We start from the raw sequence: 26960 nt of genomic DNA on the forward strand, positions 1-26960 counted from the left end.
GTAATTTTATGAAATATGAAGCGAATTAGTTTAGTTCAATGAAGCCTTACGCTAAATGTCGGAAACATGTTTTTGTGGTAAAAAGGGGGGTGTCAACCTGCAGCATCCTTATTCAGGCTTGGTCTGAATGAAGTGAGATAAGAGATTAACTCCTACACTCCCCAATACCCCTCTTTATAGTCATCTGAATTTTCAGGGAGATTTAGATACTTTGAGCTATGAAATGCCCCCCTTTTGTTTTCTGGCATCCCCCTCCTTGCCTAAACATTGACCCACAGCCCTCCTTCAGGATAGCTGATGTACAATTTTACACTTTTCTTCGTTGTTTCTATTTGTCTTAATTTCCCCTTGGTAGCTCAATTTTTCATTTGGGTGGAGAATTTTCCGCGGGGGGGGGGATTTTCCACGGTAGGGAATAAGCTAGACTCCATATATATATTCCATTTATATATTTGTTTTATCCTTATATTTACAATTGTATTTTCAAATTTAATGCTTCCCAATCGTTTTATTTAATACCCTTCATGCGCTCTGTTTGAGCTTTTTTGACAAAACCTTTCTGGAAATTTCAAAATAATGACATTGGAGCTATTTTAATCTTTATTCAATTTTAGTTCAATTTTTCTCCAAACATCGATTTTAAAGTTGATGCAACTTGTAATTTATTTATTTTGCTTTCCGCGGGGGTGGGGATTATCCGCGGTGGGGAATAAGCTGGACTCTATTTGTGTATCTCATTTTACATATTTGTTTTTATCCTTATGTTTACAATTATATTCTTAATTGAATGCTTCCCATTTTTTTTGTTTAATACCCTTCATTCCCTCCATTTGAGCTTTTTGACAAAACCATTATGGAAATTTTAAAATAATGACATTGGAGTTATTTTTATCTTTATTCAATTTTAGTTTCAAATTTTTCTCCAAATATTGAATTTTAAATTGGATGCAATTTATTTATTTTGCTTTCTGTGTTTGAATGGATCTTGCGTGAATTACCTGCAAACCTGGAATGGCTTATTATTTAATGCCTTAATAAGCATTATAACGACAATTTCATATTTTTCTTAATTTTGATAGGTTTTGAGTAAAATATGAATAATATGAGTGCTTATGCCTCAATACTCATTGATTCTCGTAAGATTGATCATTTGCCTCCATTTTCCCGATTTGATGATAATTCTGCAGAAGTCAATACAGGATGCTAGTTAGGTGTGTTCATAAAAATTTAACACAAAATCTAATATGAAGTTAAGTTTCGATCGTTCCTACTGTTAATTTGTTCTCACATGGCAAGGATTTTTGTTTATTTTTTATTGAGCATTACTAACTTTTTGTCAAACCTGGAACGCATTCCAAGTCATTTCTCGAATCTGTTTACTTATTATTCTCGGCATCACTAGGCTATTATGATAAAGTCATAAGATAGAAAAAATTGATATAGGCCAGATTTTCACCAGTTGGTGTCGTTTATTCCATTCTTCCCTAAAAAGAATGCACGCATGCAGGTTTTTTTTTGGGGGGGGAAGGGGAAATAATAAAAAAACCTCGGGTCTAAAAAGTGGAAAAAACTAATTTGGATTAGCAATTTGACAAAGAAGTGCCCGGAAATTAAAAAAAAGATTTGGTATTCTGGGGAGGAGCCGACCCCGAAGGCCCCCTTTGCGTACGTTCCTGAGCCAAGGCTATGCAACGCTTTGCCAATTAGTCGTAAGGAAAATTTCACTACCTATTTTCAAATCACTTAAAAAAATTAAAATTAGAAAAATTAGTTTTATTTATATATTGTCTTTTCTTTCGGATGTGGGGGGGGAGTGCATTATTGTATGCACTTTGTAGCTCTAAATGTAGAAAAGCAAATCTATTTAAAAAAAATCGTCCAACATTTAACGGTTATTAAAAACGTAAAATAATGACTTAGCGGACAGTCATCTCTCCTTGAATTTTTTTCCCATTCCAGAGGTCAATGCCAATGTTGTAAATCCACAAATAATTGACAGCATTTCAGTTCATTACAAGGGGATTTTTATCTTGTCATTATTAAATTATAAAGAAAAATCATCATTTGTCATATTTTCTTCTGACACAATTTAAAATGCCATTTATAACAACTGCCAAAAGAATTGAGTATGCCACATAGCTTTACAAACCTGCCTGATAAAAAGAAGAGACAAAAAATTTAAAAGCTGTGATATTTTTCTGTCAAGTCTGTCAACGTTTTGCTGTACCTGAAATATGTCCCTTTTTTGCTGTCCATTGAGCGTAACATTGTTGACGTTTTTCAAGAACGGTGAATGATTACAAGTCAGACTGATCGTGGCTGCGGTTTTACTTTTTTAATCTTAATATGTACGTCACCGTGAGTATCATAGCTCCAAGAGGAGTCATACGTTTAAGAAAGGGTGTGTGTTGTCAAACTTGTGAGATTGTGCGCTGGCAAGGTGCCAATACATTTAGTAAGCTACACAATTTTTTAAGTTTAATTCTTTATTTATTTTTAATTTTAAAGGAACCAGGAGTATTGGAAGCCCAATTAAACAAAACTTTATATTATTGTTAACTTTTTAACTATTTCAAAAACTATAGTAGATCATCATACTCTTACCAGAAAAAGCCACAGGGATGAATTTACAAAAGAACGCTTACAAAATGACTGTAAGAACTGAACGGGAAACAGTTATACCGAGTTTAAAACTTCGAAAAGAATGTGAAGAGCAGTATGATATTTATCTTACTAAATTACTGGCAAGGTGCCAATACATTTAGCAATCAACACAATTCTTTAAGTTGAGCCGGAAACCAGAGCATAAAAAAACCAGACAAAACAATTTGAAAGTTGTGATGTTGTGATGCCAAGATTCTGAAATTTCTAAAATGACTATGCTTATCTACCCCCCCCCCTTCCATCCCGTTGAAAATCCTCCCAGTAGAAAATTTTTGCCGTGGAAAATTCTCCCCATATGTAGAATTGAGCAGCTAAAAAGAAAGTATAGCAAATAAAAATAATGAATAAAATAGGAAATTTAGAATAATTCTACCAATATTCTTAGAATATTCCGATATAGGCAGAATATTTATTGTAGAATATCTTATAGTATTTATTTTTGTATTTTAATTTGATTTAGCCTTCGTATTTCTGCATAACTTTTTTTTTCTCTCATCAATTTGAAACTTACAGTCGCAAGTCCTTGGGCCTAGAGGACTAATGTAAAAAAATATTCAAAGAATAATCCCTCCTCTTAGTCGGCAACCCGTTTCGGCTCCGGGTCAAAATCGACCCCAATGTAAATACTAAAGGGACGTTTGGGTCAGCGATACTTTCATTTTAAACAGTCTCTTAGTGAATAATACGGTACATTTTATTGTGAAAATCATTACTTTGCGCTTCTAAACTTTAATTTTTACTATAAAAACTAGAAAAATTTCATAGGCTCCCGGCCCCTGTTCTTCACCACATATTCTGCCTATATTTTGAATTGTAGGTAGAATATTCCAAAATTCCTTATTTTCTTCATTGTTTTTACTTGTCATACTTTCTCTGTGGCTGCTCAATTTTACATGTGGAGTGATTTTTCACTAGAGAATTATTTTTGGGAAAGGGGACGAGAGGGACACCTATTTTTTCACTGTTTGCAGAGATTAACATTATTGACGTCTTTAAAAATGTTGAATGATTGTTCAATGTTTTTGAACACCTAAAATCTTGGCAAACACTTGAGTGAAGGGATCGGGATGAAACTTGGCGGGAAAAATAAGCACAAGTCCTAGATACATGATTGACATAACCGGAACGGATCCGCTCTCTTTGGGGTAGTTGGGGGGGATTAATTTTGAAAAATTAGAAAAAATGAGGTATTTTTAACTTACGAACGGGTGATCGGATCTCAATGAAATTTGCTATTTAGAAGGATATCGTGTCTCAAAGCTCTTATTTTAAATCCCGACTGGATCTGGTGACATTGGGGGGAGTTTGGGGGGGACCTAAATCATGGAAAACGCTTAGATTGGAGGGATTAGGATGAAACTTGGTGGGAAAAACAAGCAGAAGTCTTAGATACGTGATTGACATAATTGGGTCAGATCCGCTCTATTGGGGGGGGGGGGGGTTAATTCTGAAAAATTAGAAAAAATGACGTATTTTTAACTTACGAAGGAGTGATCGGATCTTCATGAAACTTCATATTTAGAAGGACCTCGTAACTCAGATCTCTTATTTTAAATCTCAACTGCATCCAGCATCATTGGGGGGAGGGGCTGGAAATCTTAGAAAATACTTAAAGAGGAGAGATTAGGATGAAAGTGGATGGGAAGAATAAAAACCTGCCTAAGATACGTGACTGAAATAACTGGACCGGATCTGCTCTCTTTGGTGGAGTTGGGGGGGGGGGTTATTCGGAAAAATGAGGTTTTTGTAACTTACGAACGGGGCACCAGATCTTAATGAAATTTGATATTTAGAAGGATCTTATGTCTCTGATGCTCCATTTTCGACTCGAATCGAATCCGGGAACATAGGGGGCTGGAGGAGGGAAACAGAGATCTTGGAAAACGCTTAGACTGGAGAGATCGGGATGAAACTTGATGGGAAGAATAAGCACAAGTTCTAGATACGTGATTAACATAATTGGAACGGATCCCTTCTCTTTGGAGGAGCTGAGGGGTGTTAATTTGGAAAAATTAGAAAAATTGAGGTATTTTTAACTTAAGAACGGGTGACCGGATCTTAACGAAATTTGATATTTAGAAAGAATTCATGTCTCAGAGCTCTTATTTCGAATCCCGACCAGATCTGTTGACCTTGGGAGAAGTTAGAGGGGGAAATCTTGGAAAACGCTTAGAGTGGAGGAATCGGGATGAAGCTTAGTGGATAGAATAAGCAAATGTCCTTGATACGTGATTGACGTAACCGTACTGGATTTGCTCTCTTTGGGGGAGTTGGGGGGAGGGGTTCCGTGATTTGGCGAGTTTGGTGCTTCTGGACGTGCGAGGACGATGCAAATCGGTAGGCGTGTCAGTGAGCTGCCTGCTGCCATGAAATCCTGACCGGCATTAAGCCTCTGATTTTCGTTTTAAATCAATCTCTAGATTCTTAGAATTTTTTAGAGCTCATACCATATGAGCTCTTGGCTCTTAGCTCTTCTTGCCTCGTCACAAGTGCCATATGAGCTCTTATCTCTTGTTTAAATTTAGATTATAAAAAGAGAAGACACAGATTCAAAATCTGTGATTTTTCGCTCTCAAAATTGTTAACGTGTCGTAAGCCGTTAAATTTGTCTTGATATTTTGTATTCTTCTTTTTTCGTTGTTTAAAGAATGCAAGGAACGGTGGAAGATATTGCGAGACTAGCTATAGTTACTACCAGACAGTTCATTGCTCACATTTGCAATGATGTAAATGTCTTAGCTCATGAGGGGGGGGGGGGCTTGCTTACAATACCGTATCGTTGCAATATTTATAGCACACTTCTCAATCTTAATTAAGTTTTCGATATACAGGAAGCGGATATGAAAATAAGGGTGTCGCAAAAGAAGTCTTTCCCGAAGAGTCATGATGCCCTAGTGCTTCCCCATTTCTTTTGATGTTTTTTTTTTTCTTTTTTTTTTTTTTAAATACCCTAGGTTCAGTTGAGGGTTTACCTGTAAAGGTTAGAAGTTTTTACGATTTCAGCTAAAAATGGAATTATGAATTATCAGATGGAATTATCAGGTGATAGTTCCTTTGAGCTGATTTTTTGCGTTTTCTGAGCAGTTATGCTGGAACATTTTTAGGGACTGCTCTTTCCTTAATTTTATAAAGAAAATTCTGCTCCAGTTAGTCAAAAGGACAGAATTAACAATTTTTGACGATATAAATTTTGTTTAAACTGAACATTTCCATCTCGGCCGCAAGATATGAAGAACTGAATGGTTTTCCTAAGACCAGTGAGTCTTTCTTTTTTGTAAATACCCTAGGTTCAGTTGAGTGTTTACCTGTAAAGGTTAGAAGTAACTCATTTTAAACTAAATACCCTTAGCCGTTAATAAGATTTTGCAGATAAGCCTTTTGATAAACCGGATGCACATAAGGGATACATAACTAAACCATTATTTTGGTTTAGTTAAAACTGAATCTCCGCCACAAGATATGAAGAACTAAATGGTTTTACTAAGACCTCCTGACAAGTTGGGGCCGGCTTTTAGTTTGAGCACGAAAATTGAGCAAATTAAAAATCTTTAAATTCCCATCTGCAATGAGAGTGCTGAGATTTTTCTAGCGCTAATTTGAGCCAATCAGATTTCCCGATTAGTTGAAAAATTCTATGAAAAATCTTGATTGGCTAAAATGAGTGCAAGCTAAATCTCGGTGTTAGTTGTGAAAGAGGCTTGCGGATCATTGATTAACTTATGTTGGATATCAGATTTGAAACGGAAAGCAATTACTATGAATGATGCATTGAAACTAAAAGAATGGAAATTTCAGCAAGTAATTGTAGTGTTCCGCGTCTCATCTCCCTCAGTCCCTCCCCATTTGGCCACTCACCGAAAAGTCTTTAATGGCATTTTCAATTAGTTAAAAACTAATTCAGTTTTGTCCAGCGCCTTTTGTTAGGTTTAATCGAATTTCAAGCCGCCGCATCTTTATTGTTCATCAACTGTTATCATCAGAAGTTACGAATAAATATTTTAAATCGAGAAATACCCATGAATTCTTTGCCGCTGCCGTGAAGAAAGATGGTATTCTGGTATTCACACTTGTGAGATAAGAATTGATGAGAACTTTTTACTAAGCTGTCAATCAGGGCTGCCATGAAGCCCATGATGTCCATCATCAGGGCAATGTATGGTTAAATTGCACTTTGATCCTCTTGACTTACATTCTGCTACTAATATTCCCTTTGAGAACTGCTTGGGAGACGATTTTTGGTAATTATCTCCTATGTGTGAAAATGTCAGATATAGCCCTTTGGCGTGAGAGTGTCACTATGCTGGGTAGGATGGTTTTATGTAGAGCTGTGCAGCCACCTAAAAAAAAACTCCACGAGCACCGTTATTGTATTCACAAACTCTGTCGTAACTGTTTGAATTTTCTAATTATTTTTTTTTCTCTTGTACAACAGACCTACCCATTAAATAGTTGCTTAGAATACGGTGCTCACGTCAGCGTTGCCAGATAGGGTGTATTTGAGCTGATTTTGTGGTGGTTACGCTTAGAATTTTTTTCTAAATCAGCGCATTTTGCTTGAAAAATCATAATTTCTCTGTAATTGTGTTTACAGATTGTATTTTCGGCCTGTTTTTGCCTGAATGGCTCTGATGTTTTTACCAGGCATCTGGTAACACTGGACCGTCATAAAAATGCATCAGAAACTGTAAATCATGTTAGTGGCAGTTATAGTACAAAATTAATAATGAGAATGGTTTTTGCTGAACATTATACGGGTTATAAAAGTTTAGAGGCGTCTACTAAAACATCTAAACATACAAACTGCATAATTAGCAAGTTGTGTTTTTTGGTCATTTGTATTTCCAAAGGAATTTTGCCACAAAGCAGGGTTTTATGCTTTTTTTCTTTTTTTGCAGTATTACGGTTTAATGTTTCAAACAACAATTTTGCTATAATTCAATAGCTGATATTCAGTTTTATTCATCTATCGAACTATATTTTTGATTTTTTTTTTTTTTTTTTTTTTTTTTTTTTTTTTTTTTTTTTTTTTTTTAGATAAAAGAACACGTTGAAAATTGGTTGGAAATCATTAAAAACTGACAATTTTTCAAGCATTTTTATTCAGTTTTTTATTCAATTCAGTTTTTCACTGACAAAAATAAAGTCCAAGTGGTATCATTACTCGGCTCGTTAAAACGACATATCTCAAGCAATTAAATCCAATATTAAAAATATATAATCCTTTCGGTGGAATTATAGCTTCTCGCAAAATTGCATACCTCAGAGAGAACGTACAACTTGAAGAAACTTGAAGCAGCTAGTAAACCGAGAATGCCTTGTTATGCCTACAGCTAACATTATTTCTCTCACTGCATGCCATTATAAAATGCCCATTTATTTCTCTAATTAATCGGTTTATCTAATCAAGCTTGTCCAGGTTTAATGCGAATATCTTGCCAGCAAAATGACGTGTATTTCCCTTTTTTATTACCACAGAGATCGTTCAGCTCAGTATATTCGTCTAGAACAGTTTTTGTGATGGGTCTATCAAAACGTCAATAGGAGGTGTATTTGCCCCCTCCCTCCGCTTGATTATTGTTATTATATCTCCGCATTGTTATTGATTATTATATATATCTCCGCATTGTTATTGAAAAATACCCGTTTTAAGTGTTTTCGTCGGAAAAATCGAGAAAACAATAAAGTAACATAGATTTTAAAAATATATTCTGTCCCCCTCACCCCCCTGTACATTTCCATGAATTTATGCCAATGCTTTCAAGCAATGGCTCATTGACATGTTATACATATATGATATACCGTTTTAAATGATTCTATTCAAAACGAATGAAGAAAAGGGGCAAGTACGATTATCAGTATGAATAATTTTAAGATTGGTGCTTGTGCCTTATAACCACCACACTTAAATTCTGTCTAGAAGTGAAGTTTGGTTAATGCCAGTGAAATAAAACAAAATAAGATAAATATAATACTTTATCAACAAAATTATAAAAACTACAACAAAGAATTATTGAATGGGGGCCGCCCTGACCGTATTATATTAAATATGTAACATAAACTAACGTAACCTGACCAAATTTCCAAATAAACAATTAATTAAAATATAGCTACTATGTAGTTTCCCACCGAGCCGAAGCTAATATGGTCTGGTATAAAGGCCATCAAAACCGGTTATTGTCTACTGTTCGCGATACAAGATCTTGGGTGTGGTGGCTATAATAGTCAGAGCGCCAGATTCTGTATCGTGCACCCACCCATGCCGGAAGGTACAAAAATCCTGAGGACGGATTTTAGGGTAGTCGACCATGCTGAAAACGAATATCGTAGGGCGCATGTTCGCCGTTGGGGCGTTTCTGAGATATAGGCCAAAAACGCCAAATTTAGCCTATAACTAAGTGTGACGATTCAGGATTTTTTTGAGACTTATTGGGTTGAGGAATCTGGCGTAATGTTATATCAATCGAAAGAAGAGATCTAGATCTACAAGAATTTGATTTTTAAATTAAAAAAAAACACTATTTTTTTCTCTATTTACTGCAGTTTTAAAATAAGTGCTGTAAAATTCAACAAATATCTCAAAGAAAGGCTAAAAACTCGAAATTTCTTCAAGGTAACAATTTTTTTTATATATTCGAAAAGAAAGTGCATTCAATTCCGTGCAATTTGAGCTAAAAACATATAAACTGTTTTTATTTTTAAAAGGTCTGCGATTTTTTTTTAAGTGTCATTGAAATGATCACTAGCCGTATCGTGAAAAGGGACATATTTTTTTTTTCTTCAAAGGGTAGGAATGCTTCAAACTTCATAACTGTTTAAAATTTTTAACTTTTACTTAGAAATAAAAATAGGTTTTAAAAAAATGTTGACTAAAAAAAGTTTTTTTTTTTTTTTTTTTTTTTTTTTTTTTTTTTTTTTTTTTTATAGAATGGACGAATATGTTTTCTGGTGTACTAAGGCGTCTGCAATTACCTTTTTGGGACCTGATTTGCCAGTAATACGACTGAGCTATTCACTACATAAAAAAATTACGCTTGACAGATGGATTCAGGCGGCGCATTGGAGTTGTCTTACTCGGCCTGCCCGTAAAATTGGGTAATAGTAACTGATTAGGAACCTGTTGTAATTAAAAGTAAAAGGTATCAAATAAAATTTTCACAAATATTCCTCATTTTCTTCTTCCGAGAATTTAGATGGGGCAAGGTCAGACTCCCTGCATGTCCTCCTCGTTCCGCGGCAGGAGCATAAGCTGCAGTACCTTTCATTTTTGAGCAGCTACAGTCTTTCCTGCATCTTCCACTTTTGCATCTGCAGTAAGATTCCAGGCTTGATGCTTCTTTACAGTTTGAGACGACCGCGTCTACTCCCCCTTCAGCCATCTTCCATCCAAGGAGAAGTGGATCTGGAATGCTCGGCCGAGCCTGTACTTACGACAAGATTATCCATGTAGCGAATATGGCTCTTCGTATGCATGGCTCGAAGGTGTCGTCAGAAGGTGGAAGTCTTTTCACATCTTATTTCTGGCACCGAATGTAAGCCCTTACACTGGCCAGTGCATTGAATCCGGTCTGTTTACCGTATTGTTTACAATGACCAGGAATTTTGATAGGTCGTAAAATTCTCTAAACGCGTCGACTGAAAGCTTCCCTTCTGCATCCTTGATCTGCTCCGTCACAGACACCATTTTTGAGGCAAAAGTTGGAGACACCGAGGTGTTTAAGAAAGAAGCTTTCCCGACGCCGAAGAAAAAGTTCGTTGTGTCACAACCTGGCAGACAGTGCACGAACGGTAACATAATCTGCTCCTCATTGGACAAGTGGACTCCATCCGCCGGCTCGTGTACTGGGATAATGTAAGTCGGGAACTTCAAGAAAAGTTCGCTCAGTCCTTCAGCTTGAAGCTCTTCAAAAAAAATGAACACAGGCTACTGCCACGTCTGTGTCGTTGGCATGCACAACGATTCTACGATGCTATAAGCGTAACAGCTAGCGTACTTGGCATGTGTCATAAGGCGTTGGTCAGCCTCTTCGTGGCAGGGGGACAAGCATTCCTTGTAGTAACAGTGTTCTGGTAAAGTTGGACAGCAGCCACACTTGATCGAGACACTTTGAATCTCTCCTTGAACCCACCTGAGAGAAAAAGGTTGAGTGCGTTCGGAAGCTGATCACTCATCTGCTCCCAGGTTTCATACAAAATTTTGAGGAGCCGGCTTTTAGACGCTGAGCTTGCAAGTGCGGCATCCCGTTCTTCAATTGTGCTAAGAGCGGAAATCTGGAGGTTTTTCCCTTTCCCTCGTCGGAGTCTGCATGCTGATTTCATAGAGATCAACTCTCCGGTGTCCGTGAGCTTCCCAAACAGCCCGTTGTACCGATGTGCGACAATGTGGACTTCAGGAATACCCACTGGAAGATAATTCTGCTATGATCGAAGCAATCTTTCCGCGAAGGATTTGACTGTTTCAAACCTGGCAGGCCGATATGACTTTATCTTGGACATTAGGTCAATCATGTGTACTGTAGCTGATGTTGTTTCTTTGGATTTCAAAGTGGCCGGCCAAGCTAAAAGTCCTCTTTTTTTTCTTAGCCAGTTCAACAGCACAGCTTTGTTCCCCGCCCTCATTTTTCAGCCAGAGGATGTCATGGTTGATTGTTGCGGAAGATGTTCAAAAATAGATGGAGGGAAAGGAAGAATCTCTTTTGTATCTTTGCAACGGCTTTCTACTTTTCTTCGCCGTAGCTCAACTGAGCAGTAATGACTCTCTTTAAGGCTGTTACTTCAGAGCTCAGGAGATCGGTTTTAGGGACATCATTCACTTTCTGAGTTTTTCTCTCTGAAGGGAAAGTTCGGAGCACAACCTTTTTCACATCGTCTTTCCTGTTACACAGAAAGTCCTTAACCACCTCTTTTCCTTTTGTGGCTACGCAAGTAATATCAGAAACAATCTTCTTATCGTCCACAACTTCTGACGTTGCAATATTCACTAGGTCGAAGTCCACTCTGCTGAACGGATTGCCACATGGTGTGAAAATGTCTCGAACTCTATCTCGTGAAAGTTGTATTCGCGTCGTCGTCGACTGATTGTCTTCGCGATATTTCAACGTCTCTGTGGATACGTTGACTACTTGCAAGAAACCATTGCTGATGACAGCAGAAATCGTAAGGTAAGAATCCAAGCTTCAGTCTGTCTCTCATCCATTTGTTCTCCTATTATTCCGGCCGTCGTCTTTGCATCCTTGTTCACTGTACATTCCAGTATCTTATCGGAACAGGTGACCGTAAACCTGGTGTGCGTTCTCTTCACTGCGAAGTATCCTTTCATGAGCCTTCTGTGTACATCAGGAAAGGTTTGTGGTAAACTTCGCATGTTATATAGGTACTGTATGAGACATCTTGTATGCTGAGGATGGTCAGCCACCACCAAGTATGGTAACATCCGAGCAGTTGCTGTCAAATGAGACTCCCAGTTACAGTCTCGTTCAGCATGATTGAATTGCATCGCTATTTCAAGTATTTCCAAGAACTACCGCCAGAAAGCAAACATGGGTGACGCATTTCGAAGGGTTTCGAAGGCATTCATTATGGGAGCCAAAGTGATTAAGGTATCGTTTACCTTCTGAAGTGCAATTCGCGCGTTAGCACCGTTTGCTAATGAAGTCCTGAATAACTCAATGGCACTACCCAGCTGGTCCAGACGGGATAAGTCTTCTTGTACTTCGGAGTAATACTCTTCCAAGGACTCCCAGTAGAGGGCTAGCAAGACCTCGTACAGTATGCAGTAGGCATTGATATCTTGGTAGTAGCCTTTCCCTTGAAATACCTTTTCGCATGTACCAGGTAGCAGCAGCTTTGCATGCACTATAATCTCTTTGAGTCCGGAGCTGCCCATTATCTTACCAACTGCCTTGAGTTAGTTGAGCAGGAGGTGGAAGCCTCCCATCCGTAGGATTACGTTTTTGAAGTCATCCGGGTATTTACTTTTCACTCCCTGTGCTAGCTGATAAATGAAGAGATCTTGCGTGACCACCGTATCGTCACATCCGACAGCTTTGCTTATCGCCGTGAACGTTCGCAGAGATTTTTTGACTGTTGCATGGTTGATTGGTGCTTCATGAAGGAAAAGCAAGATATTAGATTAAATATTGACAAATCAATTTCAAATCACAGATGTTCAATTTGACAAGCATTTTCACTAGAACTGGAAGTTCCAATACTAAAGCTGATTGATCAATATAACATGCCTTTTTATCAGTCCTTATAAATCTAAATTAGTCAGTATCACCTAGTTTCTTGTGATATTTAATTATGTAAATTACTTTCATTAAGTCTCTTACTTCTGCAAAAAAAAAATTACACTCATTTTTCCAGCCAACTTTGCAACACCAAAAGTACTTTTAAAAATTCTATTTCTTTAAAAATTGTTTTTGATCTTCCAAATTTGTGTCATATTCTTCATTATCATCCATCAGCAAATCAGTATTTGCGTCAGAATCACATGTTGAATCGACCTGAAGTAACTGTTTTTTTTTTATCTTGGCCTACCTGACTCACTTTTCTTTGTCATCTTCTGCTGATCAATTTCTTCTGCTTAGCTTATCAATCAACTTCCCGCTAGGTAGCAGGTTACTAAACAAAATTCATATTATCGGTTACACTCGCTAAGAAAGTTGCAGACCCCCCAGATATAATAATTTAAACTTTTATTCTTAGCTCAATGTGTTCGGAATTAAACGGGCTTTCTTTTTTAATATAAAAAAATACTTTATCTTGAAAAAATTTCGAGTTTTTAGCTTTTCTGTTAGAAATTTGTTGACAAAAATCTGACTTTTTTTAAAACTGCAGTAAAAGTGTACTATTTTTAATTTTTTTTTTACAAACAAAAATCATATTCGTGTAACCCCAAGTCTCTTCTTTCTATTGATGTAAGAGTACGCTGGATCTGACCAATCTTATCTGTAAAAAAAAAAAAAAAAAAAAAAAAAATTAGAATCATCGAACCCCATTATAGGCCAAATTTGGTGTTTTTGGCCTATATCTCAGAAACGCCCCAACGGCGAACATGCGCCCTACGATATTCGTTTTCAGCATGGTCGACTACCATGGGATCCACCCTTAACATTTTTGTACCTTCCGGCATGAGTACTAATCGAAATAAGCGAGATACAGAATCTGGCGCTCTGACTATAAGACAAAAGTACCGATTTATCGTACAAAGTTTTTTATACACTTTTAAGGCTTATGTTACAAATTTTTCTTCCTTGTTGCCTATCTAACTATATTGTAAATAGCAAGATATTCTATTGAAACGCTCACATGATTCACGATAATAAACTGGCCCGCATTGGATTTGCATCAAGGAAAGTTTTTGGATGCGAAGTAAGTGAGTCATAAAGCGGTTCCATCCTGTTAAACGATGACAAACACAAAATTTGTCTAATTAATTAAATAGACATTTTCCTTTTTATGATTATTTATTCATACCAAAGAAATTTGGGCTTCATTATATGAGCTCTCCAGAAACCAAATTCATTAACTCTTAATAGGGTATCTTCGGCATGAAACGTACCAAAAATACACATTAATGAGAAAAACAATTTGCAAAAAATCCAAAGAAAATTACAAGAATTAAAATACTGAAGGATTTTTTGACTAACTCCAATATAAAATTTACCTAAACCCCTAGTCCACACTTGATTACACAGGTAAACGCACAAAATTTCTCCACAATTTTTCACGGGTCGGATCATATAATCATAATCAAGATAAGTTATGTACCTTCTTTGTCATTTTTCTCTGCTGTTTCTTTCATAAAGGTATTGGATTCGGCAACTGGATTGTCCAATTTTTCCTACAGAGAATCTTGTTTTTAGGCTATATCCTCATTTGTTCTCTTCAAGCTATTGTGCTAATTGAGATACAAAAAATTGATATACCAAATAACTTCACTAGAAATTAATTTAACAGACTCAAACATAGAATGTGTTTAAATATGGGGGGGGGGTGCCAGATTTTTCCAAAAGCAGGGATGATGTTTGACGAATATTCTTTTTCTTTTTTTCTCTGAAAAGTATCAGTTTTTTTCCAAATATTGCAAAAAAATGTGTTTTTGTACACTTTTGGTCTTTAAAGGAGGGGGGAGGGCTATTTTGATGCTTTTGTGTCAGGAATGATGCAGAATTGAGTAATTGGGTCAAACACAAATTTTGTAACATATAACAAAAGATAAAACGACGGGCATTTTTTTTTTAAATAGAAAACTGGTAAAGGTGTAGAATAGTGGTTGTCTAGAGCGATGTCTTGTTTTAAGAATCTGCTGATTTTAAGTAGTATTTTCAGCCCTTTTAGATATTTTTTCAATTTAAAACACAATTTTTCTAATTCTTTAAACCTTACAAATTAGAGCTTGCGAATGTTATGAGACTAAAATTGTGCTTTAGATCCGTGATACAAAGTCTGCAAGTCCAGCAAAGACCACTACCCTTTGTACAGAGAAGGGGTAGAAATATGTAGTTTAAAAAGTCGGTAAAATTCTAGTTAATTGACTTCTTGCTATCTCAGAAAGGGTTTAGGTTATGCAAATGAAACTTTCAGGGATGAATCTACAGACTAAAGTATGTCCCGGAAAGGTATTTTGAAGCAACTACCTCCACTCCTTCTCCCTCTAGAGGGCCCTGACCTTTGATGACCTTTAAAAATATGTGTGTTATAAAAGTGAAACCTTGCAAAATAGATCTTCTGCTTAATTGAAGTACAACAAAATTGTTTTCAGCTTCATAACTTTGCTCAATTCCATTTTATAAAGTTTTAAAGATATGCAAATACATTTCCTAAATTTTGAAAAAAAAACATTGATATGGCTCAAAACTCTACTCAAATAACAAGAATTGCATTTTCAGAACTAAAGGCAGAGAAAAAGCAACTAGTAACTAAAAATTAAGGTAAAATGTTGTTTTGTCAAAATTCAATAGGTATAGACCTGCCCTGTAGGCAAATTTCAGGGCCCTCTAGAGGGAGAAGGAGTGGAGGTGGGTACTTTAAAATACCTTCTCAGGACATACTTTAGCCTGTACACCCATCCCTGAAAGTTTCATTTTCCTAACCTAAACCCTTTCCGAGATTTCAAGAAGTCAATTAACTAGAATTTTACCAAAAAGTCTTCCCGGGCATAGTTTAAGCTTAGGAGACGTCTCCGAAAATTTCATCCACCTAATTCAATTACTTTCCAAGATAGCAAAAAGCCTTCTCTTAGAATTTTACCGAAGCAACTGCAATGATGCAACTCATGACCGTTGCAACAGTGGTATCAAATGTCAATAGTTACAGACTAGAATTTTTTCGGTCTTTAATCCAAGCCCGTGTAGTTATGCTTGAGCAATACACTTGCTTTGCATGTTCTAATGTTAATTTAGTTCAAAGTTCACGGATTGATTGTAATTGGCAATCTGTTTATTTAACTGAACTTGGAATACAGCTAAGATTTTGGGATACCAACTTTCTAAAACACTCTGATCCTGAGGTGAGATTTTTTTCACATTATTTGTAAGGTTTAGAAAATTAGGCTGGAGTAAAAATTAAGTAATTTTAATCAAATAGAAATTACCTCAAATAGTAATTACCTCATAAACATAAAAAAGCAAGAAGAGCAATAGAGAATTCTTCTCGCAAGACAGTGGAAATTCTAATTTGAATGAATATTTCTACCCTAGGTTCAAGGACCGTCTTCAGCAAAACATAAATATATAAAAGAAAAGAGATTTACAATAACAAACGACCATTAAAACTAAAACTAAAATCCTTTCTTCAGCGAAGTTCAACCAGGTTGATACTTTGATGAAAAGTCCTTCCCCCGGGGATGGTGGGAATCATGTCATCCCCAAAGGCATAGTTGATGGACTTTTCAACTATGGTGAACATAATAGCTATCTCAAAATTTTGATCGAACGACTTTCGGGAAACTGGGCGTTGTCCTCCATTTTTTCGGTCACTTAGAAAGGGTTAGATCTTTTAGTTTCAGTTCAAATGAGAAATCTCTCGTTCCTCTAAAACCATTGGTTTGTTAGGATCATCTCTAGAAAGAACAAAGCCACAAGAAAAACCAAATAAACACGCATCCATGATTCAAAATTCCCCATTTTTGAACATGAGAACTTGGAAACTCTACTTTAAGGTTCTTTGAAACGCTGAATCTGATGGTGCGATTTTAATAAGATTCTTGGACTTTTGGGGAATATTTCCCCCCTTTTTTCAAAAATCAAGCGAATTTTTTCACGCTCTTAACTTTTGATAGTTAACGCTAAACTTAAAGGAATCATATATATTTGGAATCAGCATAAAAAGCCAATTCTTTTTTTAACTACTGTTATCAAAATTCGGTTTTTTAGAGATTCGGTAATTATCGGGCCAAGTCGTTCATTACCGTGAACTGTTGAAAGTATGATGAATCTCGTGAGCTTGAAAATTTTCATGGCTGGCCACATGCGGCTCATGGACTGTGGGTTGACCACCCGTTCTAGATAATTAAAATGCTGTTCTCCTGACAATAAATAATCTTTAATTCGTAATCTAGATTGGGAATTTGGCAGCTTTGTTCGAAAAAGAATTGTTTTTTTGGATTTTGACAGTTTGTAGGATTGCAGGTCTATGAGTTTTGCGGTTCCACAGATTAAAATTACACAGTCCAGTTTTATAAATTTCTTTTATTGTGTTGGCAGTTCTAAATCTTGTTTTAAGAATCTGATTTGGTATATGAAAAGATTTAAGGCATCGTGAAAGCTAGATAAACACGATTTTGGACGGGGGAGTGATTTCCACGGATGTAATTACCAGAACTACATCGAATTAGATATTGATCTGGATGCCGAAATTGAATTGGAATGTCACTAATCATAAACAAAAGTTGGATTGTGGACAAAATTGTTTTTGGAGACGTATAACCTTGAGATCTGATTCTAATGTTGTATGGCGCTATCATAATCAGGGTAAACCATCGATTTTCCAATTAAAGGTAGCTCAAGTTTTTTTTTCTTTTCTTTTTTTTGCACACCATTGCAAAATTTCTAGGATTTTTCTTTCTTTTTTCCCCATCACAGGCGAGTTACTGGGGTATCGTAGGAAAGCAAGGAAATATCGATGATTTTCGTTGGGTGGGGCAGTCACACTAAAAAAAAACTTTAAAACAAGCTTGTTTTTTGTACACCGTTGCAGAATTTCTACAATCTGACTTTCATTTTGTTCCATCACTAGTGGGGTACTGGGGTATCGTAGGAAACCAAGGGCATATCCAGGATTTGTGTTGGGTGGGCTGTCACACAATAAAAAAACTTTAGAAAAGTTCATAGCTTCGTCCAAGCAAATTTAAGGTTTAGTCGAAGGGGCTTCAACCAATAACAGCTTCTTTTTTTTTAACTTTTTTTCGGCGAATAGATGAAAAGGGAAGCGCATATATGTATGGGTAACAATGATGGTTAATGGGTAACATTACTCCTAAGCTGTTTTTAAGAGGTTTTCCTAATTTAGTTTTGTATTTTGTCATCATTTTTTTTTTGCTGCTATCAATTGTTGAATATTTGGCTATCGTATTCGTCTTTGATTCCGCTACAATGCCCCTCTATTTTGATTAAACTCATTATGAGGGCTATATAGGAAGTATGGGAAAAAAAAAGAAAGAACAAATGAAACAAAAAATTAAGAAAAAGACGAGACGAACGAGGGTGGTCTTAACCCGTGAAAACACCAGTTTCAGCCAGGTCACAAAAATTTAAGGGGTTCGCGAGATATTCTTCAGAGGATTGCAATATTAAAAAGGGTTATTTCGGGATGAATGCCAAAAATTGTAGGGATATAGTTCACCAATCTTCATTTTTCTAATTTACAGACCTTGTGAATATAAGTAATTTGAAAAAAAGATACCCTTAGAACTTTTGAAATATTTAATGTCTTACAAGGAAATTTCTGTGTGTGCCATATTTTCAATATTCAGAAAAGAATAGATTTGGTTACTTTGTAGTTGTATCTGTATCAAAGAACCGTTGAAAAAAAAAATGGTGTTGATAACATAGCTACATCATTTCTTGTGCAAAAGATATGGTCGGACTGTAATTCCAATTGCAATCATTAAAGATCCAATTGACCTTGTGAGAACCTTAACTTTGGTATTTTCAAAATGTTTCAATATTTGTATCATGGAGTTGTGATTGCTGCCGCTTGAATTGTGTTTTCCCTCGATTTTTTTCTAATTTTAATCTTGTTTCATATCTACTGCTCAAAACATTATTTTCAAGAAAAAGGTTCACATATCTTTCAATATTTTTAGAAAAAAGTGTGTTTTAAAAGCACTTGTTACTATACATAAATTATATTCTTGACAAGTTATCAATGTTAAATCAATAAAAGCTTAGCTCTTAATTAATTTTGATTATTAACCCTTTTTTTCAGTTATTTCGCGATGGTTGTTCTGCACACTCATTCCGTCCGATGTCAATATCGACTATCACAGCCGCCTCTAGTCTTTCACCACAGTTGCAATCAACATACAGTCAGCCGCGATTCCAGGTAGGCTACTATTAAAGCCTCATTTTATTATATCAGTTTCATTCAGATTAAAATTTGAAGTAAGTTCCCAAAATGAAATACAGATGACAGGAACGTAAGTAAGATTTTTTTTTTTTGGGGGGGGGGTTTAGTAACAAGTTTTGATAATTTGAGTACGAGGTGTCCAAAAAACCAGTGAATTTTGGCATTATTGGAAGAAGTGGACCCCTAATCCCCTCTTCCATATACATCCTGGATGAAAATTATTTTTCAGCTTGTCAGTTTCTAAACTTACCTATGCTACGGTAACGTGTGTCAAGGTAAAAAAAGTTCTGATAATATGCATATTTACAATAAGACATGGTATACCTTAGGCGAATGCTGCGAATAATTACTGAAGAAACTGCAAAAAAGGCCCAAGGAATATGATAAAGTTGTTCATTGTACTAGGACAGGCCCCTCCCTAACTCAGACATCACTGGAAGTGACAGCGGAAGACATATTTTTTTTTTCTTCTGGGGGGGGGGCAAAATTTTCGGGGTTAGGACTGAAGAAATCCTGTTTTACTTTAACTTAAAAAAAAAACTATTTCTATCATAATTTCTGAATTATCAATACATGGTTGGCAGAGGGGTTAAAGACTCCCTGATTTTCTTGTTAGGGCTTCTTTGGATAGGCAATAGTTTTGACCCTAGGCAATGTGGCTTAGTAACTTGGGCTTATTCCCATTCCAAAACTAGAGGAGAATGACGAATAGGCTTTTAAAAAGACGGAAGAGTTGTTTATGGGAAATCTGAAAGGTTTTGTTAAATTTCCCTGCTGCAGCCCTTTCGTCAAATACCGAAAAGTTCGGTATTTGACAAATTCGTCAAATACTGTCAAATTCGTCAAATACTTTAATGTAAAAAAGGTGTTTCTTATGCTCAAGGTCCTTTCCTGTTTTCTGTGTCTATTCTACAAGTAGACAGTACACGTAATGAATTCTGAATTATGTCTTCCAAATTATCGGGCTGCAACAAATTGCTGAAGTTAGCTTTTTTTTACAAAAATTAAATTAGTAATTAGTAATTAGTAAATTAGTAAAATTAGTGATTTACCTGCTTTTAAAAGCCAAAACATGGGAAGGTTCAAAGCTATAAATGTAAAAAAGAATAACGAAGCGAAACCTCCTGACTTATTCTGGCTCAATAATGTTGATTGAATAACTTATTCTAGTTGTTGTCAATTCCTGTTTTGGAAAAATCCCGTTGCAGCAGTTCAGCTGTGATAATTAAAAAGGCAAAATATGCCATTTTGGTCGAAAATGAATTTTGTATGGACTGTGCGTAAACTCGTCACGAGAAATCAAACGGTGCAGTCAGAATTGTACTATTTTGTGCCGTTACGAAGATAAAAAGAGACAAAAGCCACTAAGTGGCGTATGCCTCTTTTTTATTATTTCATCTTGTTGCAATTCAGAATGAGAGATGTGGATTATTTTATGGAGCTATAAAAATGGGACCTGGAATTTCTCTTCTTTTTTGTCAAGGAAAAAGGACACATACGCCATAAAATGATATAATTTTTAACTACTACTACTGCTACTAACAACTCACCGCAGCACAATGCCGTCCGAGGCCAACACAACTACGCACGCTCCTCCTGCATCCCAATCTATTCAAAGCTTCCCTCTTACAACCTCCCAAGAAGTTCCCATTTCCTTTAAGTCTTTCTCTATGACATTTTCCCACCCCAGACAAGGACGACCTGCTAACCGTTTAGCCCTAGACGGTTGGCCGAAAAGGACAACTTTCAGCAATCTGTCAGCCTTCATCTGCAGATTGTGTCCTAGCCATCTCATCCTTTCTTTCGTTATAGCCCTGGAAAGTGGGATTGAACCGCACTTTTCGTACAGCCTACTGTTTGAAATATAATCAGTCAGCCGAGTACCCAGAACAATCCGTAGGCAATTTCCCTGGAAAAAATCCAGCAAATCTTTATCCCCTTTTTGGAGCACCCATGCTTCAGAGCCATTTTTGACAACTGTCATCACTGTACCTTCCATTATTCTAATCTTGGTTGCAGATTATCTTCCTATTCTTCCAAACTTTTTTTAATTGTAAAAAAAAACTGTGATCCTTGGCTTTTCCACTTTTAACATTTTCAATGCTCCTACCGTCTTTACTAATAATACTACCAAGGCAAGTGAAGCTGCCAACCTGATCAATCTTTTCGTTACCTAATGTCACCTGTTCATCTTCACTTATTCCTAGCCTTAGCGACTTAGTCTTTTTAGCATTAATTTTCAAACCTATTCTAGCACCCTGAACTCAAACTCTGAAACTTTCTGAACCTGAAAGTTCATTCATTTTGCTCACACTTTCATCTATGACGCTTAAATCATCAGCATAATCTAAGTTAAGGAGAGTTTTTCCTCCCCATTTGATTCCGTGGTCTTCCATTGCCTTTCCTGTGCTCCTTAAGACATAGCCCATCAAAATGATCCATATAAACGGAAATAGAACACAACCCTGCTTAACTCCTGATTTATCACAAAACCTGCTACTAACTTCATTTTCTACGTTAACCCCGACAATATTATTCTTGTACATAGCATTAATCACTTTAATGTATTTATCTGGTATACCATAAATGAATCAGACCTTTGCGAAAGCTCTTCTATCAACAGAATTGAACGCTTGCTCACAATCTATAAAACTAAGGACCAAAGGTGTTGGACAACTAAGGTACTTCTCAATTATTAACCTAAGAGTAAAAATTTGGTCGTAACATCCTGTACCTTTCTAAAACTGCAGTATTCTTCTCTTCAAACTTTGTCTACAGCATCTCTCAGGCAAAAAGTATCACATTACTGAGTAATTTGATACCAACAGAGACTAAACCTCGATAATTACGGCACTCACTCTTATCACCTTTCTTATACAGTGGTTTAATTAAGGTTTTGCTAAAATCGTTAGGTACTTTCCCTTTTTCAAAAACCATATTCATAATCTTCAGTAACTTATTTCTAACCTCGGAGCCACCAATTTTATAATTCGCTCGGAATGCTTGAATATAATTTGTACAACTGAATAAAGCATAAAAATTGGATTTAGAACGTGTTCCTTTTATCTCCATTGGCCTCATTCTTCAGAGCGACCACAACCGACAAATTTGTTTCTCTTTTTTTGTTTCTCCTGAAAAACTAAAAAAGTGGCGTATATCGCCCTTTTAATATCACTCCCGAGTTTCTCTATAGATATATAATGTTTTAATATTAAGCTTATCTAATTGTTTATCTATTTTATTGTTTGATTTTATGAATATTATCCAATAATGTTGAATAATTAGTTACCGAATTAAAAAAAAATAATTTCACCCTACATTTTGTTACGGTACTTGGTTTTTACCAAGGTTTTACTAGTTTGGGCACTTCCAAATAAGCTAAGACGATGAAATTTGGTAGGCGTATGAGGGACCAGAGCAGATTAAATTAGAAATAGTTGTTTCTTTGAATCGACTATCTGGGGGGAATGGGGGGGGGGGGGGGGTTGCGGTTAATTTGGAAAAACTAGAAAAAATGAGGTATTTTTAACTTACGAATGAGTGATCGGATCTTAATGGAATTTGATATTTTTAAGGATATTGTGTCTCAGAGCTCTTGTTTCAAATCTCGGCCGGATCTGGCTACATTGGGGGGGAGTTGGAGGGGCGAAACCTAAAATCCTGGAAAACGCTTAGAGTGGAGGGATCGGGATGAAACTTGGTGAGAAAAATAAATACAAGTCCTACGTATGTAATTGACATAACCGGAACGTATCTGCTCCCTCCGTTGGGGGGTCAGATCTCTTAAAGATCCTGACCAGATCCAGTGTCATTGGGGGGAGTTGGTGGGGACTGGGGGGCCGGTTAATTCGGAAAAAATAGAAAAAATGAAGTATTTTTAACTTATGAGCGGGTGATTGCATCTTAATGAAATTTGATGTTTGAAATAATATTGCGTCTCAGAGCTCTTATTTTAAATCCCGACTGGATCTGATGACATTTGGGGGAGTTGGAGGGGGGAACCTAAAATCTTGGAAAACATTTAGAGTGGAGGGATCGGGATGAAACTTGATGGGAAAAATAAGCGCAAGTCCCAGATACATGATTAACATAATCGGAACTGATTCGCTCTCTTGTGAGTAGTTGGGGGGGGGGGAGAGTAATTCTTAAAAATTAGAAAAAATGAGGTATTTTCAACTTACGAACGGGTGATCGGATCTCAATGAAATTTGATGTTTAGAAGGATATCGTGTCTTAGAGCTCTTATTGACGGGGGCGGGGAGTTGGAAGGGGGAAACCTAAAACTTGGAAAACACTTAAGAGTGGAGGGATCGGGATGAAACTTGGTGGGAAAAATAAGCACAAGTCTTAGATACATAATTGACATAACCGGAACGTATCTGCTCTCTTTGCGGGAGTTGGGGGGGGGGCTAATTCTGAAAAATTAGAAAAATGAGGTATTTTTAACTTACGAAGGAGTGATAGGATCTTAATGAAATTTGCTATTTAGAAGGACCTCGTGACTCAGATCTCTTACAGATCCCGACCAGATCCAGTGTCATTGGGGGGAGTTGGGGGGTCCGGAAATCTTGGAAAACTCTTAGAGTGGAAAGATCAAAGTGAAAACTGATCGAAAGAATAAGCAAAAGTCCTAGATACGTGATTGATATAATCAGACTGGATCTGCTCTCTTTGGGGGAGCTGGGGGGACCAAAGTTGGTAATTTGGAAAAATTAGAATAAATTAGGTATTTTTAACTTACGAATGAGTAATTGGATCCCAATGAAATTTGATGTTTAAAAGAACCTCGTGTCTCAGAGCTCTTATTTGAAATCCTGACCGGATCCGGTAACATTGGGGAGTTGGAGGAAGAAACTGGAAATCTTGGAAAACGCTTAGAGCGGAGAGATCGTGATGATGCTTGGTGGGAAGGATTAACACAAGTCCTTGATACATGATTGACATAACCAGACCAGATTGGCTCTCTTTGGGGGGGGGGGGGGAGGGTTGGATGAGGGGTTTAATCCAGAAAAATTAGAAAAAAATGAGGTATTTGTAACTTACGAGCGGGTGATCAAATCTTATTTGAATTTGATATTTAGAAGGATCTTGTGCTTCAGAGCTCTTATTTTAATCCCGATCAGATCCCGTGAATTTTGGGGGAGTTGGAGGGGGAAAACAAGAATTCTTGGAAAAAGTGAAAATTGGGGTTTCTTTATCTTACGAATGCGTGATCGGATCTTAATGAAACTTTATATATAGAAAGATCTTATGTGTCATATGCTCAGATTATGTCAGATGTGTTAGTTGCTAGGACGATGAAAATTGGTAGGCGTGTCAGGGACCTGCACAAATTGACTCGATAACAGTCGTTCCCCCGATTCGACCATCTGGGGACCGGAGGGAGAGAAAAAATTGAAAAAATGAGGTATTTTTAACTTACGAATGGGTGATCCGAGTCAAATGAAATTTAAGGAAACGGGAAATCTTGGAAAACGCTTAAAGTGGAGTGATCGGCATGAAACTTGGTGGGAAGAATAAGCACAAGTCCTAGATTCGTTAATTACATAACCGGACTAAATCTGCTCTCTTTGGGGGAGTTGGGGGGGCTTAATTCGGAAAAAAATTAGGTATTTTTAACTTGTGAACGAGTGACAGGATCTTAATGAAATATGATATTTAGAAGGAACTTATGTCTCAGAGCTCTCATTTTAAATTCCGACCAGATCTGGTGACTTTGGGAGGAGTTGGAGGGGGAAACTGGAAATCTTGGCAAATGCTTAGAGTGGAGAGATCGGAATGAAACTATGTGACTGACGTAACCGGACTGGATCCGCTCCCTTTGGGGAGTTAGGGGGGTCTAGTGCTTTGGTGAGTTCAGTGCTTCTGGACGTGCTAGGACAATGTGTCAGGGACCTGAAAAGATTGACTTTATAAGTTCTTTTTCCCCGATTCGACCGTTTGGGGGGCTGAAGGGAGAGGAAAAATTAGAGAGGTATTTTTAACTTACGAGTGGGTAATCGGATCTTAATGAATTTTGATATTTGGAAGGACCTCGTCTCTTATTTTAAATGCCGACCGGCATTAAGCCTCTGATTTTCCTTTTAAATCAATCTATTGATTCTTAGAATTTTGCTAGAGCTCATGCCATGTGAGCTCTTGGCTCTTCTGACCTCATCACAAGTGCCATGTGAGCTCTTGGTTTTTGTTTTACAATAGTTTTACTATTTACTTACAATATAAATCATTTTAATCCACAATATTATTTTTAAATAAAATAAAAAAATTTTCTGCCTATTAATCAATTCCTGTCCGGGTGGTTTAAGAATATTTATTAGTAATCCACATGAAAAAGGAGCGTGTTTAAAGCAGTATAAATGCAGTGATAACTTCTAGAAAGGAAATAAAAATCTTTAGTGGGTAAACATGAGTAAACCATATCAGTTATTGGTCCTTTGATTCATAACTTTTGGGGCAGGGGATGTTAAGGAGAGGAAAGCCTTTTTAAGGATGTTTTCCTCTTTGAGAAATCCAAGTGCGTGTATATCCAAATCTGTGTATCCCAACTGGTTCTTTCTAATCTCTTACGGGACACCGAAATTTATCCTCCTTCATTTTTGTCCATACATGTGTTTGGTCTTTGGATATTTTTTTTTTGTTTTCCTTTTTGAGACATGTAAATACGCCAATGTCCCAATCTGTGTGTGTTTTATCATGTTCTTGTTAAATTTCATCAAATGTCAAGATTTACCCCTTCTTTTTTGTCTACCCGTATTGTAGTTCCCTGGGAATGCTTAACGTCTTTTTGACATCCAAATATGTAGTATTTCGACGGGTTCTTGTCTGATCTTTTATGGGGTGCCGAAATTTATCCCCTCTTTATTTCTGCCCACACACGTGTTAGGTCCTTCTAAATTATTTTTATTTTCGTTTTTTTTTTTTAATGCGTCAATTATCCCATTCTGTGTTTTTTTTAACATATTATTGTCTAATTTCTTTTAGAGTGCCAAACTTTACCCTCTTTTTTTCTCCGCACGTATTTTAGGTCTCTTGGATCTAAAAGGTCTTTTTGTTCTTTGAGACATCAAAATATATCAATACCTAAATCAGTATATTTTAACATGTTTTTATCTAAATTCTTCTTGGATGCTGAAAGTTACCCCCTCTTCCTTTCTGCTTACGCATGACATAAACAAAACATTGGAAAAATCTATCTTACTAGAAACTCAGTATGTTGTTGTTGTTTGGGGTTTGACGCGTTCGACCAATAGGTCATATGCGTTCGTATTACTCAGTTGTTCTGTGCCTTCTTTAGTCACTAGCTTGCTTGGGTGTCACTTCAGTTCACTGAACCAGAACAGTATCACTTGACTTGCTAATGGAGGGGGGTTATTCGCCTGTAGCAACTGCCTGCCTTGAAAAACAGGAATCAAAATACTGCAATTATGCATCACCAAACAGCAATTAAAATACATATACAACACAATTATAATAAATAATACAATTTTACACATTAAAACCAGTCTCATACAACCAAATATAAAAATTTAACCAGACTTAATAAATCTTAAATGATAAATAGGATAACTCTTGAATCAACTGTTAGATTGGTGATAAAAAAAAAACTTATAGGGAATGAACCAAACCAGTAAGTCTTAATCCTACCTAAAGTCTCGATCTACCTAAAGGAGTTTGCTTAGGCACCTAGCCCAAGGAGGGGACGTGTGGTGTCCCAGAACAGAATGCAA

At 36.6% G+C, this 26960-nt stretch overlaps 1 protein-coding gene across 1 annotated transcript in view; it reads left to right on the forward strand.

Annotated features, from left to right (window-relative positions):
- The window catches only part of LOC136032725 (uncharacterized), a gene marked incomplete in the record, with an annotated part of 160949 nt that overhangs the window by 110462 nt on the left and 23527 nt on the right, over positions 1 to 26960 (forward strand). The window contains 1 exon segment of the mRNA XM_065713042.1: positions 19093 to 19209. Within this exon segment, the coding sequence (XP_065569114.1) occupies positions 19093 to 19209 (117 nt within the window).

Source organism: Artemia franciscana, chromosome 11 (assembly GCF_032884065.1).
Source record: "Artemia franciscana chromosome 11, ASM3288406v1, whole genome shotgun sequence".
NCBI lineage: Eukaryota > Metazoa > Arthropoda > Branchiopoda > Anostraca > Artemiidae > Artemia > Artemia franciscana.